We start from the raw sequence: 17,374 nt of genomic DNA, 5'->3' as shown, positions 1-17,374 counted from the left end.
CAAACTCCCGACTCAACAAAATTGTGAGTGTCTAACTTAAAGCTAGTAAACCTGGCAGGGAGAGCTGATGGCTCAGACTCAGTTCACCCATCAGGCAAGCTGACTGGCCAGCCGTTTGCTTGTCTAGGCTACTGATGATGTTCCTGGCAATGACAGGTGTGTTTTTAAAAAAAAAACAAACAAACAAACAAACAAACAAACAAACAAAAAAACAAAAACACAAACAGTTCTCTGGCCATCAGTAGCTTATTTCATATTAAAGTGTGAAACTGAGGTTTAAGTCACTAATCTGAAATACGTCTGACTAAAAAGCAAACGAGTCCTTTATTAAACCAGCTGTGAAACAAGTTAAAACAAGCACATCTGTTATGTAATACTTTAATACAAACTTATTTACTAGGGTCTGGCTTCAGTGTATGAGAAGTCTTTGTCAAGCTGCATGTTAAAGGCCATTTGTGGATTTTATAATTCTAATGAGACATTTTAAAACTTTTAAACCAAGTTTTGCACCATCAGCCACTGAAGGACAGAGCCCAGACACATACACAGTTCCTCTCACACAGATTTACATATGATCTGGAAGTGGAGGGGGCATACAGGTCACAGATGACATAGCCAGAAGCATTTAGCACTCAGATCTCTGATGATTAGCTCATTAATTAGAATTAATCTCTGCCAAACAGACCAGAACAGGATCAAGAGAAGCAGCAGGAAGGAGTTTCTCACACTTTCATCATCTCACAAAGTCACCGACTCACATGGGAGCAGATTAATGGAGTGTGAGAACGCATGTGTCTGCTGCTCCGTAATACTGACACAGGGAAGGCGGGGTGTGAGGAGCAGAGAGGGAACAATAACGACATTCCCACTGAACACAGCCCTTTAAATATTTGTGGGTGTGAGTGTTTGTGTCCGGTGATAAACACAGCCAATTAATGAGTACGCAGCATATTGTTGACTCAGTAGAACTGGTTCTGCAGTGTGTGTGTGTGTGTGTGTGTGTGTGTGTGTGTGTGTGTGTGTGTGTGTGTGTGTGTGTGTGTGTGTGTGTATATATGAGGCAGGTCAGTGGCTGCTGGGTGGTACGAGGAAATTAAGCTTGCAAAACTGGTGTGCATGGATGTGCGCGCCTAGGGATGTCATACTGCTTTCTTTACAGTGAGGCTACACCCATTTAGGAAATGAGGGAGTGAACTTGTGCATCTTTGCTGTACACCTGCATTGGATTTCCCACATGCATTTCAATTAACTGATTTCCATTCACTTATCTGAACTACTGCAGATACATAAGGCTCAACAAAAACACCTGAAGACAAAGTGAAGATGCAAAGCCAGAGTCAGGAAACCCGAGTTTTAACTCAGCATGTCTCCGTCACAGATTTTGCCTATTCAATGTAGGATCTTAAAATAAAGTTATGTTATAAAAGAAAAGACTGATTTAGAAGAGACCAGATTGTATTCATGTACAAAAATGAGTTTCCTCATAAAAAGGAAAGAGTGAGCTTAAGCTTTTATTCATCAAGTGAAGAACATCAGTATTTTAAGGGTAGACTAAAGTTTGAGTTAACTATGCATATAAAGGGTCAAGTATTACAAGAGCAGAAAATGATTTAATACCTCTTCATGAATACGTATTGTAAGTATCAGTTAATAACTACTATGGTGGGGGTGTTAAATATCGGACCATTGATTGGCAGTCTGCCTCAAATCCTCAAATTAAGACAGTATTCCTACTGCAACCCTGACAAAGGTTCTCTTTTTAATATCTTGATGTAAAATGATTTGTCATGTCCATCCATTTCATGGAGTTTGGCATTATTCAGTGCCTCCTCTGAGTCAGATTTCAGTTCTGGCATTTAGTGTTCTCTAGCCAAGTCAAAATGGTCCTCCAGAATAAAGTGCAAGATCAGATTTGTGTCATCTGACATGTGGCAGATGCATCTCCCCTCCAGCTTGTGTGTGGGTGTGTATAATGCTGACACAGGAGGAGCCCTGTGACCAGTTAACTCAGCGAGTTTGCAGTTTCTGGATTGGTGCACTCGTTGTCTGCAGCCGACATCCCCCTCATCCCTCTCCTCACCTCTACTGCTCCCACTGAAGAGCCAGCATTCATTTCTCCGTTTTTGTCCATACAACCGTTTTAAAGACCGACGTTAAACGGTGACATCACCCACTGGATTTCAACTCCACATTTTGGCACTACATCTGTAGTATTTCGGTTGCTGTCATGGTAGTTTGTTTGGTACCAGAAATAACCATTCTTAGATCAGAGGGTGGCGTGCACTGTGGCAGTTGAACAGCAAGCTGGGGTCATAATATGGTTGTGCTGATGGATGTTGTCAGTGACCAACTATGGTCAAAAATAGTGTCAATTATATCAAGTGTTTGAGCCACACGTTGTGTATTACAGAGTGTGTATAGCACCACATCAACCTCCTTTGCTGCCCAGCAGTGATGCTACTGGCGATGTCACAGTGGTACTGTACCACTGAGGTATCACCAGTATCTTGTAATTCTAATTAGTTCAAGATACTAACACTAGAATTTCAGTCTAAACACAACTTCATCACAAACTCTTGGACAGATCATCACACAGCAGCCAATTCTATTCTAAAATCCAGTTTTAAAGAACACGAGATTCTGGAAACCGCTTTTGGCACATCTGTGTCGGCTTAATGTTTTGGCCCTGGAGGTTGCAGCTGGGTTGTATTCATTAGATTTAATAAATTTGGGTCCTAAAAACAAACATTGGTCTGGGTTCAACACATTCTCATAGTAAGTAAAAGGCAAGTTTTGACAGCAGGTTTGTGAGATTAAGCAAATAAGTGCTAAAAATCTACACTGGTCAAAACTCAGGTTTACTGATCAGAACACCATAAGGATTTTATCCTACATGGGTTGTTTAGTTTGAATCAGCATAACACCAAAACACTTTCCTGACATGCTACCATACTTTACTCAGACTAATCATCTGCTCCCATTAATAAATAACTGAAACAGGCTGGGTCACAAGGACCATATTCGGTTAAGAATTGTGTCAGAGTGCGTGTTGCAAATTAGTGTGTGGTATTCTTTCTTACCTGGCAGTCAACGTCATCGTCACACACCCAGCTAGCCGGGATGCATGAAGAGTTTCCACACTGGAACTCACTGGGCCCGCAGGAGGACGGCGCGCACTCCACCTCATCCGAGCCATCGCCGCAGTCATCCTCGCTATTACACACAAAGTTCCGGGAGATGCAGCGTCCACTGGCACATGTAAACTCATTTGGGGCACATGTGATGTTTCCTGGAGAGGGTTATGGGAAAAATGTGAGTGTGCTGTGAAAGGACTGACAGCACAGAATTTTTAATGCAGTAACAGTAATAAGACATTTTTTTAAAGCTAGAATTTATTTATGACCTCTGTTTACTGTTATTACAGCTTAAAAACAATAAGCTAAACTTAATAAGTTTCAAGCCTCAGCCTTATTTGGTTTCCCTGGACAAGCAGCAGAGGACATGTCTCAGATTAACAAGCACAATGCCACGCTTCAGCTGGAGCAAAACATTTCTATCACATGAACACACACAGACCAAGTCCTGACAAGTTCACACAGGGCAGAACTGAGTCAACAACTTGCTGTGTGCCTGTTAATGACTTCCATCCAAAATATTCAATATTTAAAATACTGCATTTTGTGTTTACAAGTCCAGCTTGATGACCAGTTCGCAGCCATTTTTAAAACCTCAACAGCAAAACCCATCATGTGTGCACCTTTCTGCTTTCTCTAATAACACCAGTATTAGTTTAGTGCAGCGACTGGAAGTAACTGGAAGCTCCAAGAATGTGCGAGACATTGAGGTTGCAAGATTTTGATTTACACTGTATTGTGGCAGCTCACTTTAAAAAAAGGTCACCGCCTGAGCACCCTACGCTGCAGTAAATCTCAGCACACAGTTCAAGGACAACGGGTGCAGACTCAACAGGAACAAACAATTAACCGTAGCTGAGCATCTATGAGTGTTTTCAGCTGCTTCAAAGCTGATACTAAGCAGTATTTAAACAATGATATATGTCTAGTGTCACACATTAGTGCTAATGCTCAAAATTGGCACCTTTTAGACAACATGAGAAAGTCATTCACTCAGCACAAATGTGGAAAGCCAATTATTAAAATCTTCCAAGATATGGCTTAAAAGTATGCAAGCCATATTAATGTGTATGCGAAGTAATCATTTGCCCTAATTAAAAATCAAAATGTCTACAGGGTGCTTCACTGTCAGATTATGTTATCGTTCAGACCGGGCTGTGCAGGAAAAGCCGTTAGTGTGTTTATGCAAGAATTTAGGATAAACAGCTGGAGGAGGCAAACTGATGCCAGCGATTAGAAGCAGTTTTAGTACTTCAATAAAAGCTGGAAACCAAATGTTACAAGTAATAAGCAGTACTTTGAACACTTCTGAAACACTTAAACACACCAAGAACTTATGTGCACTTGTGATATTAATGAGATGGCAAAGAAAACTGCTCAGCTGCAGCTCTAAAGGAGACTTCAAATGGCTTCACAGTGATTGTCTCAATTCATTAAGTCCATGGCAGCATTTCTGCAGCTCCCAGCATCACGGTGCTCATCAATGAACAGCAAACATGAGAAATGAAGATGTCACTGCTTAGCCGCGACAAACTACACGACGAGTGTTTGATGGCAACCTGGGAATATTTTAAATCCCAAAGGATTTCAAGAACACTGAACAATAGCCTCATCACTTAAAATGAATTTAGAAATGAATAGCCAGTTTTTGAAATCAATTGAAGTCATGTGCACTCCAAGCCAAACAGCGTCCACCTACCACAGTTGACCTCGTCCTCGCCGCTGTCGCAGTCCTTCTCACCGTCACATTTCCAGAAGACTGGGATACACTGGGTGGAGCCGGCGCCACAGCTAAACTCATTCATCCGGCATGTCCTCATGTCTGTATGGAAAGAAAAAGATATTTTCATGTTCCGTCACACACACACACACACACACACACACACACACACACTTTTTTAAATGTTTAACATATTTTGTGTTTTGTAAATTACATGTTTTCTCCCTTTAGCACCAACACAGGAAATCGAATGTAAAGACAGAACAGCAGAGATGTTTGGCGTTCTGCTGCAGTCACTAAAAAGGCCAAAATGTACCACTAAGCATCCAGCTGACTGCTGGTGCTGTTCCAATGAATGATGTATTCTACCTGGATATTAAAAAGGACCAATTTAAGCAGAGACGGCTCAACTGTCTGTGTGCTTTTGCAAGCAGAGGTAAGAATGTAAAACTCCTTTACATGGGTTTAGGAAACGTTGCACATCATGTTTACGTGATGAACAAAAACAGTATCATCTAAAGGCTGCAGCAACTCCGTTACCTTTCAGGTTCATTCATGGCAGCTCCAATGACAGTAACTGACATTCTGTGAGAGATGGAGGGCTCAGGGCAAAGTTATGCTGCACTGAGGTGCGACTGAAAACAAAGTCAGATGTTCACAACACCTCAAGAACCATACAACTGCAAGCTGCTACATAATCCATTTTGCTGGAACAGCAACAGCTTTGATGCAGCAAAATCGTATTTATACAACAGTGTTGAGATTCCTTTCATGTTTATGGTGCAAATATTTTCCCGGTTAATCTGTCAGAATGTACATCATCTTTTCCATTGTCTTGGGTTTGGTTTTAGCATTGTCAACTTTCTTGATTATTTTAAAAGCCAGCTACTAATACAATACGATCCCCTTTATGGCCAGAAACATAGTTAAATTCCATCTGCAGAAATGAGACTCAGAAGTCTACCGAATTATTAGGAAGCCCCTTTTTCCTCCCCCAGGGTACATATTCCCCTAACAATACTATCTTCCATAAAATTTCAGCTTCAAGATCAAGTTTGCTTCTTATCCCTTCATCTCACACTGGAGATAAGCAGCATGCACATAAAACTGGCTGTGCAGTGATAAGAGCTGCTCGGTGGAGCAGCAGATGAAGGTGAATAGAAGAGTGACTCCCACAGATGTATGAATTATTGACTATGAGAATTGTAGTTTGGGTGATAAGCCAGACAGGTGATATACTGACATAATTCTGAACCCAGTTTGGTCTCTCAGCTGCACACTGTATAATGACAGTGCACAGAAGCCAGTGTGCGCACTAACACTTATCCCCATCACTGACTAGTTGATTTTGCAGTCTCCTCTTCACTCTTAAGAATACGGGGTGAAAAGTTCCAGTTCAGCCATTAATCAGTTTAGTACAAGTTTCTGCATAGTCTGTACACTGCACGCGCACACAAAGTAATTGAGCAGGTTGGTTTGATGTCTGCATCAGAATGAAGGTCATTTCATTGAATTTGAATGTTGAATGTGGCATGCTTGTTGGTGCCAGACAGGCTGACCTGAGCCTTTCAGAAACTGCTGATATGCTGGGATTGTGTTACCTGTTTAAGTTCAGAATGTGGCTGCTGGGCTGGGGTTAGCATTCACTCAGTTTTAATATCACTCTGTTTCTTGACTAGCTTAACTTTAGCATGCTGGCTGGCCGTGCAGATGCTTGCAAAGAGCTGAAATTGTGTTAGCAGAATAACGCAGCTGTTTCTGTCCTGGATGCACCACGCTCTCGTCCATGCTACAAACTGTGCCATTATTTTCCCCCTTAGCTGATTTCAATTCATGTGTCTGATTGTGGTGGAAGTGGAACCAATAAGCAGAATTGGCAAGCCAACTAAAGCTGGGCACACACTCTGATTTTTTTTTTTCAGTCGCATTATTCAGCTCCTGCTCAAACTGTACGATCGACTCGCAGGGGTTAGAAGTTCCTAATTCACGATGCAGGGTCTCACACTATATGGCCCGATGCTCTGATGCGACCTGAGTGCTCACACTGTGCGTCCATAACATGAAGGTTATAACACAAAGTCTGTCTCTCGCTCTGTGTGAGTGACACACAGACACTCACACCACCACCATCAACTTTGCTAAATTGCTAATGAAAAACATTGATCAGGCAGCTGTGATTGAGCAGCAGTGTTGCGGTCCTGATAATTTTGGGAGGCCACATCGAAAAGGCTCGGATGAGCTTGCGAAAGTTCTACAAGTTGTGCTTTCATCGCTTGTGTCCAGATCACACGCTGCACTGCCGTGCTGCTCCGTCTTTTCACTTTCATTTCTGTGTTTGCGCGTGCGCAGTGTGAGAGGCTGTGTTGACACCCTCACGACGGCCGACAGGATTTCAAACAGGTTTGATTTTCTTACGACCAAGCGATTGATGATCGGGAGCTGGTCGTGAGGTGTTAATCGCTTCTCGTTATCCCACATATACTACACGATGCAGGTGAAACTCGGGCCGATCCCCAAAACGGTCGCAAGACTGAAAAATCGGCTCAAAATGGGCCATAAATCGCAGTGTATGCCCAGCTTAACAAGACCAAGAAATTGAACTACTTGTGCCACTGGGAACTAGTTCTTGTAGAGAACTGCTTCTCTATTCCCATCCCTATCCAACCAGATACTAGCAAGGTATACAAAAATGAAGTGACTGAAGTCAAATTGGAGTTAGCAGTTGGTAAATTCCAACAAACTACAATTGAGCTGAACAAAATGTGTATCACGGTATTTTAAGATTCTGGTAGTTTCACAACAAATGACATTAACATTTTTCATTAACATTTTTGCCTAAGGAGGCCTTCATAGGGGCTTACAAAGGCTCATTCATCTCCCTTTAGACTAGAAATAAAAATAAATAAATAATTTATGTCTATATAAACTAGTGATGTTTCCACAGTGAAGCTGGCTTTGAAACAAACTCCAGTTGGACCCTTCCTTCCAACCTTTGTGGCAAATGACTGCCTCCAGGTAAAACCTCCATTACCATTGCCTGAAAATTCTTCATATTTTATTGACTCTGTAAAGTCTGAACTATGAAAAATCAAACTCTTGTTTTGAATCCAACTGGACTTTTTATGGAATCTTCTGAGGAAAGAAAATTCTTGAAAACTGAAACACTCATGTACACTCAACAACAATACACCTGTTGGCTTAATCTTTGACTTAATTCTGTGATTAAATCAAAGACCAAATGGCAGCTCTGTGTCGTCCATTTGTCTTTACTGATCTTGAACGTAGCTCGGAGCCCCTCTGCGCTAACATACACATGCAGTTTCCCCTCTCAATACACTGATAAGTGCTCCCAGTGACCAATTACATAGACTCAGAAATGAAATTGAGACTGGTATATCAATTATACCACAAGATTAAACACATGTTAACACTGTTTAAATGAAGCAAGCTTTAAATTATTAATCTTATTTAATGATACTTCCACTCATGAACACTTTCCAAGCCTCGAGTTTACACCAATTTAAATTTCTTTCATTAGCCACATAAAAACTGACACTTGAGACAAAGCAAACATGGAAGAATCCTGCCAAGATCCACATAGTGAAACTAAGCCTGTTCTGCAAGTTCTGTTTACCAAGAGGTCTCAGTTGTGTTTGTACAGGGAAATAAACTGGAAATAACTTCCAGAAATGCAACCGCAGTACAAAAGTCCTTCATGCAAATGTGAAGGAGAAATAGGCATGTAGCCACTCAGACGGACGTCACTCTGTTCCCTGCTGTAAAGTCATGAGCAACAGCTGGTCAAACAGTACAGAGATAACTGCTACAGTAGCAGTGTTGACTGGCACGTACACCACTGTAGTTATGACTGGAACTTCTCTCACACAGACTGCAAACTGGTATCCTGTTCAAGACCTTCAGTTGACCGAGACAAGTGAAAAGTGAGACACGCACTACAAGCGTTTGTAGAGCATAAACCCTACAAAAGCTCAAGCTGATTTCAGAGAAAAACACTTAGATGAGTTTCATGATTTCAATCAGGGGAGAAAGAAAAAAATAAAAATTAAAAAAAAAAATGAGGGGGGGGGGGGGGGGGGGGAGATTAAGTAAATGGCAACTGAAAGTTACTTTGTTCTTAAACTTGGGAATGTGGCTCCCCCACCCCACCGGGCCATACTCACACCTGCCAACATTCCTGTTTATCCTGGGGTTATTCTCCTCAAATGTGTTACCTCAGTAGAGAGTCTCACCACTTCAAGCTTTTCTAACAACTCGTCAGTTAAAGTTCATAAATACACAAACAACGCCTCTTTCCACAGATTATAATATCTATGAATGTGAATTTTTAAACACCAGTTATATACAAGTTCCCATTCATAAATATTTTCTATTCCATTGTTCTGTGTAGCATGCTCAAACCTTGATAATGTTGCAATACAGACCTCTAACATTTGCTTGCTGGCCTACGTATGTGCTGCGTATGTTGCATTTGTAATTGCATTTTGTAACCAAGCTAGTGGATGGACAGACAGACACTTTTTACATATGCACAAGTTTATAATGAGAGCTTCTTTTTGACAGGAGCGGTTGAGTTCTGAAAGCACTCCCAAATACTCTTAACCTGCAGCTCACTAACCTTGTTTGCGCCCCCATTATTTTAGCGTTTTGCCTGACTGTCCCTTCGTGTCCTTTGGAGCCCCTAATGGGGTTTCATGCTCTTGTATTAACAGTAAAATAATGTCCAATGTCAGCATTTACTGTTTACATTGTTGAGTATTGATACTTTTAAAAATTGGTGACCTAACACTACTTTTTCCACTTGTGGTCCAATCCAATACATTGTTACGGGCATTTGTATACATCTGGTACAAATTCATTACCAGCACTAAAATATGAAGTCCCCCGAATCATTTTATGGGCAAAAAACAAAGTTCAACTGAATTATTTTACTAAATAACAAAATCAAAGTGTAACAAAGCCTTTAAGATGACATCACTTATGCGTTTGCTTTTATTTAGGCCAAAACTAAACAGGCCGAGGATAAATACAGTGAAAGAAAAACAGTAAGGGGAAAAATAACTTACTGAGTCTTTCGACTGCTGCATCCTGCTGTCATTTACAGTCACCATATTCTCCTTTTCTTGCACCTCAAACCTGCGTTGGCGTGTGGAGCTGACAAGATTCAGCTGAAGTCAAATTATATTTAATGGTGTCACCACAGCATGCTGTGTTACTATAAGTAACAAGCTTCCCAACAGGTGTTCGAACCAGCATCCATCAGGCTTCTGCCTTCTGACTGAACGTCACGGGTGAAAACAAACAGTGGAGCGACTGAAAGAAAAAGCACAACTACTGTTGGATCTTTTCAGCCATGTCAACTTGCTTCACTACAGTTGGCAGTTAAGTAAAAAGAAAAACTTGTTACTCCCAACATTAGTTTGCTTTAGCCAGAACACCGAAACCTCACAACTGTCCAAACTAGTCTAATCATTACTTTGTCACATTCAACATGATCTGCTTTACACTGGGTCAAAATGTAGTGCACAGGCAATAAGACATGTTTATTGTCAAATATACAGAGAAGGGTTTGTCTTCAATTCATCCAACGCGACCTGGCTGCTTAGTATTCCAAGACATTCTAGTTCTCATTTGTCCCATCTGGGAAGCCATACACTGATTTGCAGTTACCCTGAATGGATAACAGCAGGTGGTCAGCCAAGTCTTGTTTAACAGTGGTTGTATTATATAAAGAAGTTATTTCAATGTTTGAACTGATGCACAGGGGGATGAATTAGAGATTTAATCCCTTTTCATTCATTTCACTGACGACTTTACAGTGGAATTTCTCTCCATTTTATAGGCCTAAAAGTCTTTGTTTTCACTTCACCCACTTTGTCTTTCTAACTCTGTAGGAACTCGGTTGGAGCCTTGGCAACACCTAACAGCCAACAGCTTGGAACAACTGTGCTGCTGAAACAACTCCCCAACGGGTCCCACTCTTGTTTTGGCAGAGAGCACCAAACATCCCCTCACAGGACTGCAGAAGGGATTGGCCCCAACTCTAAGATGTTGCTTTTCTGCTAGAGGTTGTTACTGTCGTATCATTTTCAGGTTTGTGCACTGAACCTGCTGAGTTGAAATACTGCAGTGGGAGGAAAGGGACTATACCAGACAGACACACGACTGCTCATTGTGAAAACTCGTAACCCTGTCAGACACCTGAAACACTCCATTCATTCATTCCACCCTTCACTGTCATGCAAGTCGAGTTCTCAGCAAACAGGGACTTTAGGACTAAAATGCAGTTTGATTTTCTGCTTCAAAAATATCAAAGGAAGGGTGTTGATGTGTGCCAGACCAGAGTTTCAGTATTCTTTTACAGCAGCATTCATGAGCTATACTTTCTGCATTTTTATCATCTGCAATCAAGATTTTAAAGCTGCAGTGAAACCACTTTCATCTCCACTCTGGTGTCTCCTCAGGTGTATAGATAAACAAAGTCCATTTGTCATTAACGCAGCACAGTGGAGGCAGCACAGAGAAGTGATTCATTGAAGATCATCATCATGAGTCATCTCTGATTTCAACAAGCGCCTTGGCGAGACCTCATATCACACAACATTTAAAGCACAGCAGCTTTCCCATTTAAACAACTTATTTATTTGACAGTACTGCTTGTAGGGGACTCCTCCCTCACTGCTTTCAAGTACCTCGCTGAATTTCTGCAGCAGCACGAGCGTCTGTTACGAACAGCAGGAAGACTTTACCATTCACTCTGAGGAGCTTAAAAGAAACAAAAAACCCAGTTTGACCTCATGGAAAGCTTATTAAAGTTTATAAATGTGCTCTAGCATGAGTAAAGGCAACTGTGCTTGAAAATACAAGTTCAGCCACAGTTTAGCTTCCCACAAAGGGCAGGTATGAAACTTTAACCAGTTAAAATCTGTAGAAAGCTCTGCATCGGGAACATCTTGCTGCACTATTTGAATACATTTCAATGCGCAAATTCAATTTCATTAGATGCAGGCCAAGATTTTTTTTAATTATCACTTTTGAACTTCCATTGTGTTGGTTTTTGGGGCCTAGAAGTGACCATTTATGGAAAAGTGTGTAGACTGTTATCAGCAAATGCTATCAGTGCTTCAACAAGCCACATCCATGAAATCTTAAACCAGCTAATTAGTGCAGAGTAAGAAACTGTTTTTTTTAAAGGCATCAATTTCACTCATTAAAACTGAAGCACAAACTTCACCAACCACATCAAGCCATTAGTCACTTTAAGCCATTAAAATGCACCAAGACACAAATGACAAACACAGCAGAGGGGGCCGGTTCAGTGACAAGCTCCCCCCCCAAAAAAAGGTGGGCCTCAAATGGGCATTACAGGACCAGCAGCAGGAGAAGCTGCTCCTTGAGCCAATGCAAACCTAATACTGTACCAGGCAGCAAACCAAACATGCAAACTAACATGCATAGACATTTGATCATGGGTGTTTCAACTGTCAACTCTAATCTTAGAATTCATTTCAAATTTTCACTTTGTTTTTAATGCATGATCTGGGATCCCAGTCACTACCAGTTATAGGGAAGCAACTTTAGCTTTCATGCACCAAGCTGCTGGAGCAACAGACTAACTGATAACAGACATTTGAAGACACTTGAAATGTTTACAACCACACAAAAGTCAGACGAGCCATCACTTTTACATCAAATTTGGGTTTCTGAAATCATTTTACTTGTGTCATTTTTAAATGGTCTATTGTTGCCTTTATTATCACTGGTTATGATTCTATTATTAATTCAGCTAATTACACTTATCAATTCAGTTTTCCATAATTCATATAGTGCAACTTGTGCTTTTTGGGGTGACAATGGACTTCCACCTCAACTAAAACGTGGTATAAAAATAACATTTTCCTTGCTTGCTATAAGTGTGATGCGTGCTTGTGTCTGCCCCGACCCCATAGGAGGAAGGCCAACCTGTCTGTGGTGGCCTACATCCTTGTGGCTGATGTGAGCCAAAGAAGGCTGGACAAATAATTTTTAGGTCAGTTTATCCTCCCTGTTTTTTGGGGCTGAACCTACAGTTTTCACTGCAGTTTGTCTTTCACAGAATTAAAGTATCTCATCCTGCTTGACCTCCTGAGAGAGATGTGTATACAAGCTCAGGTTTCACACGTTAATGTTCATGATATTGTTCCTTGTTGTTAATCTTAATCTGTGTGATGGCTGCTGTGCAAACCTGTGAATGAACCCATTTTTCCTCCAAGTAATTTATAAATTAACAGGAGTAACCGACCTGCGTACAGCAGTGTTCTCTCCAGCGGCAGATACAGCAGGAACAACAATCAATCTTGCAGCATGCAAACCTTTTACTCAGCACTAAAAATACTTCAGTTCTTGGGCTCTCACTGTGTGCCATCTAGGCTGATTATTTAGACCCCAAGACCAATTCTTTGCCCCATTAGTCTTATAATAACCATACTCTTAACTGCTGGGGAAAACTAAAAGCACTATCCCCTTCCTGTTTCTGTTACAGCCAAGCCTCGATTTTCTTACAAGATTTACATGGGGTTGCAGACCGAACAGCACACTGAAATGCCCACCACCACGTTGGTGACATTTCATATTTATTGCATTGTGAAATTTACAATAAAAGGTTAATCTAATGAGATAATCAGGCGTTTAGACAATTACATTCTTACAAACTGAAAGTTTTGACTTTAACAGCTTACAGGTTCAAAAGTAAATTATAACCGAAAGATTCATATTTATTTTAGTTGCAAATGTAACACTTGACTGTTGGTGTAGCGCGGCGTTCATCGAAAAACCATCTACTTACGGCAGATGTCCAAGCTCTCATCAGAACCATCTTCACAGTCTGGCTCCCCATCGCAGTGCCACCGCTTCGGGACACACTGCCCATTGTCACACACAAAGTCCAACTCCGCACAAGTCTTTTTAACTGAAACATGGGAGAGAAAATGAAATCACTGTTTGAATGAAATGTCTCAGATTATACAAAGAAAAAACAAATAATATCAAGGGAAAGATCAAATCCATACTAGCACACTTCATGAATATGAATTCATTTTTGCTCCTCTCCTGTGAAAAGGTCACCAGTTTACAACCTGTTCTGATTAAGCGAGATTCAAACACTACATTTGCATAAGGAATACAGTCGAAACAGTCCTCGGGAGGTTTGAGTGTCTCGCTCATTTTCCATCAAAGGGAGACTGAAGACAAAAATAAAAAAAAAAGTGTAATTTATATTTGGTTGTAGGTCTGTTCTGGGACCTCCCAACCCTTCAAACAGAACAGAGAACATATCAGCGACAGTCATGAAAAGGAAGATCAACGGCTCTCACACTGCTCTAGCTTTACAGATTTATTGCACCACAAAGATTTTGACATTTCAAGCACCGCTGCTTTTTAGACTGTATAGTGATGCAATCCTATACTGAAGCTACATGCCGCCCCCCCACCAAAAAAAAAAAAAAAAAAAAAAAAAAAAAAAAAAAAACACCCGCCTGACAGACATGTTTAAACCCAAATCCTCATGGTCCAACTAGAAACTACATTATAGTTCACTTGCGTTTGAAGACAGCCAAGCACAGTAAATGAGTGAAACTGAAGCCCATTGTGCGAGCCATTGTTTCTTCCCCCGTGTGTACATTTTCAGCTGAGCACCCATTTGTTAGTAACATTGCTTGTTAAAATGTACATCTGAGTCACATGCAGCATAAAACACAAGAGCTGGGGTGGAGTTTGGTTGCAAAGTGGCTTGCAAACTATAACATTTACAGAAGGAATGGAGGAGCTGCAAACCGTGAGCTTCAAAGAAAGAAGCACGATGAAGCCTATTATAGTAGGACTGTCATGTGCAATCCTAGACAACTGGTTCAAACTTGATCTATACACTACCTAGGCTACCGACATCTCTCACATCTATATGGCGTCTATAATATTTACTTCAATTAAAAACTAAAGTTTCTTTTTCCTGTGAACATCAAAACTGTGCAATTAAGGCCCATACTGGAACGTATGCTGTTTTTTTTGTGGGGGAGACTGCGTGCTATAGCCAAAGAACCATGAATGACCAAAGCCTGTAAATGGTTGTGAACGACTGGCTTGGTGGTTCATTCCTTTGAAATTATTGCCCTGCCTCAGATTTCCATCTTTTACACTTTATTGATATTAATGGAGAATAAAATTAAAGTGCCTGTGGATAAAACACCATTTAAAGCCACAGGCTTCCCCCATTTTAGTGACAATATAAACATGAGGTTTACAAAACTGCTCAAAAATATCATTTTTGATCAGTAATTGGGTAATAATTTACAGATAGGTCAACTTCTACAAACAGTATATATGCATAAGAGCACTCAGAGTGCAACTCCACCGAAAGGGCGAGGGTTATAATAAATGTGATTTTTTTTACGTTGTTAGCATTGGTAATATGGAAATTAGAATGACAAAGATGCTGACATTAGCACAAATGCTCTATGAAAGCAATGCAGATGTCATTAATGGGGACGCCATAACGCGTCTAGAAATGTTTTACAATCTTCGTTTGAGCTCATTATGTCCCCAATAACTAATATTTCTTGATGTTTGGAGAATATCCACTTCCTCCCCAATTCGTGTGACCCTGACCCTTGACTGAAGCATTACATACCAAAAGGGTGAATTTTATCATCTTTACTCATATGATTGGAGCAGAACTAGCTGAAATCTTTGGGTACCATACGCTGGGCATTCAATTTTGACCTTGGCTGCAAACAAGGTCAAATGCTTAGGCCTTGTGGGACATGAGTACCTAGGTCGGCCATTTTGTTATTAGCCTCTACATCACAGTATTTGAAAATGTTGGTTTAGCATCCAGTTTTTAAGCTAGACTGCAAACAGACAAACTAAAAGATCACATACTCCCTGTGGGAGGAGAATATTGTTCCTAGAATTTCACTTAAAGTCTGGAGTATAATAGTTTACTTGTCCTTTTGCCATGTTAATTATGTGGTTACACCTTGGACTTTCATAACGCAACCTTTAAATTATTCTCGGTAACATTCTTACATTAAAAAGGAAAAGACACCTTTATGCAAGTGCAGTCTCCAGGCTATGTTGGATTGATGAATCTCAAATAAACCAAAATTTCAAAGAATCTGATAGGAAAGACAAGAAATTTGGGGAGGATGTTAATTTCTCATGTCTGGTAGAAAAGACACAGAATGTTGTTTCACAAGGTTTCTTGGAAACCTTGTGAAACAACAAACTCCAACACTAGCATCTCTACTGGAGGCTCAAGAAAACACTTCAGCCCTCTTCACCGTCTGACCAGAATACAAATACAGACTTCAGAACCAACTCCAATTTGAAGCTCATGACAACAGCCAGCCACAGTGGGACTCATTACCAAACTCTTCTTTTATTAATTAAATCTGGATTCTCATCTTTCACACATCAGTGAGCCTCAGTTCAGTCTGGGCTGAAAGTAAAACAGCTCTGATCTCCCAGAGAGAATAACAGTCTGAGACTTAAATACAACAACACGTCAGCAGCTGAGAGAGCATGAAGGAATAAAACTAATTTTTAGTTTTCAGTTCACCGTTACTGTTCGCAAAACCAGTCATCTGCTTCTGTTCTAACTGGCTATAAATAAAACCCCAAATCTTCCCTGCAGTCACTCTCGACGCTGTGTATAATGTACACTTCCACAAAACCCGTTTGAAAAAAAAAAGAAAAAAAAAAAGTTCCCAGTCTAAAGTCGGCCATCAGGAAATCCTGAAAAACATTGTTGGGAATTGAGTATGGTCATTTAGAGAGAGTGCTAAAGCACAGTACTGTATACTGATAAACCTACACACGCTCTTAAAAAGGAGTGATATAATCGTTTCATCTCAATTATCTTGTTTTTAATAATTGTTGGAAGCCATAATTTCAATTAACAGCAAAGCCCTACTTCCTCTCCCATCATCCCTTGTTCTTTTCTCCCTCCTAGCACCATCACATGACCCAAATAGATGAAAGTATAGGAGACACAGCTGTAACTATATTTAGCTCTGCTCTATGTGCCACCTTGACATCACCAGGTCATCATGTCCCAAGGGAACCTAGCAAAGCTCCTGATGGGGACTGAGCCAACGTGGCAGGTTCTGAATGTCATGAGATTATATTCATGCGTGCAAATGTTAAGGAGCAGAATAAGCCATCTACTCCACTCTGAAAACTCAGTGAAGGATACGAAAGGAGTGGACGATGTGATTCGAATGCATTTATCTGCATCACAGACAAAATGTGTGCAGCATTCACCAGGTCCTTTTATGACTAAATTACTGGTGGATCAATTTGAACCTCCTACGTCGCTTTATTCAAGTTCTTACTTTCAAACTTAGGCATCCATGGTGCCCGCCTACCCATTTAGCATGGTGACGACAGTCTTTATGGCTGAGGGGTAAAAGGCAATTTTGAGGGATTTTTTAAACAGAAAATGCACATAATAAATTGATGGGATAAACAA

At 40.7% G+C, this 17,374-nt stretch overlaps 1 protein-coding gene across 1 annotated transcript in view; it reads right to left on the bottom strand.

Moving 5' to 3' along the window:
• Positions 1–17,374, bottom strand: part of vldlr (very low density lipoprotein receptor) — a 65,130-nt gene that overhangs the window by 31,375 nt on the left and 16,381 nt on the right. Inside the window, exons 3-5 of the mRNA XM_063463952.1 lie at positions 13,697–13,819; positions 4,834–4,956; positions 3,081–3,289 (exon numbers count right to left, since the gene is read on the bottom strand). Coding sequence (XP_063320022.1) covers positions 3,081–3,289; positions 4,834–4,956; positions 13,697–13,819 — 455 coding nt within the window. The remainder of the gene's footprint in view (positions 1–3,080; positions 3,290–4,833; positions 4,957–13,696; positions 13,820–17,374) is intronic.

Source organism: Pelmatolapia mariae, linkage group LG20 (assembly GCF_036321145.2).
Source record: "Pelmatolapia mariae isolate MD_Pm_ZW linkage group LG20, Pm_UMD_F_2, whole genome shotgun sequence".
NCBI lineage: Eukaryota > Metazoa > Chordata > Actinopteri > Cichliformes > Cichlidae > Pelmatolapia > Pelmatolapia mariae.
This window is presented reverse-complemented; position numbering and strand designations above follow the sequence as displayed.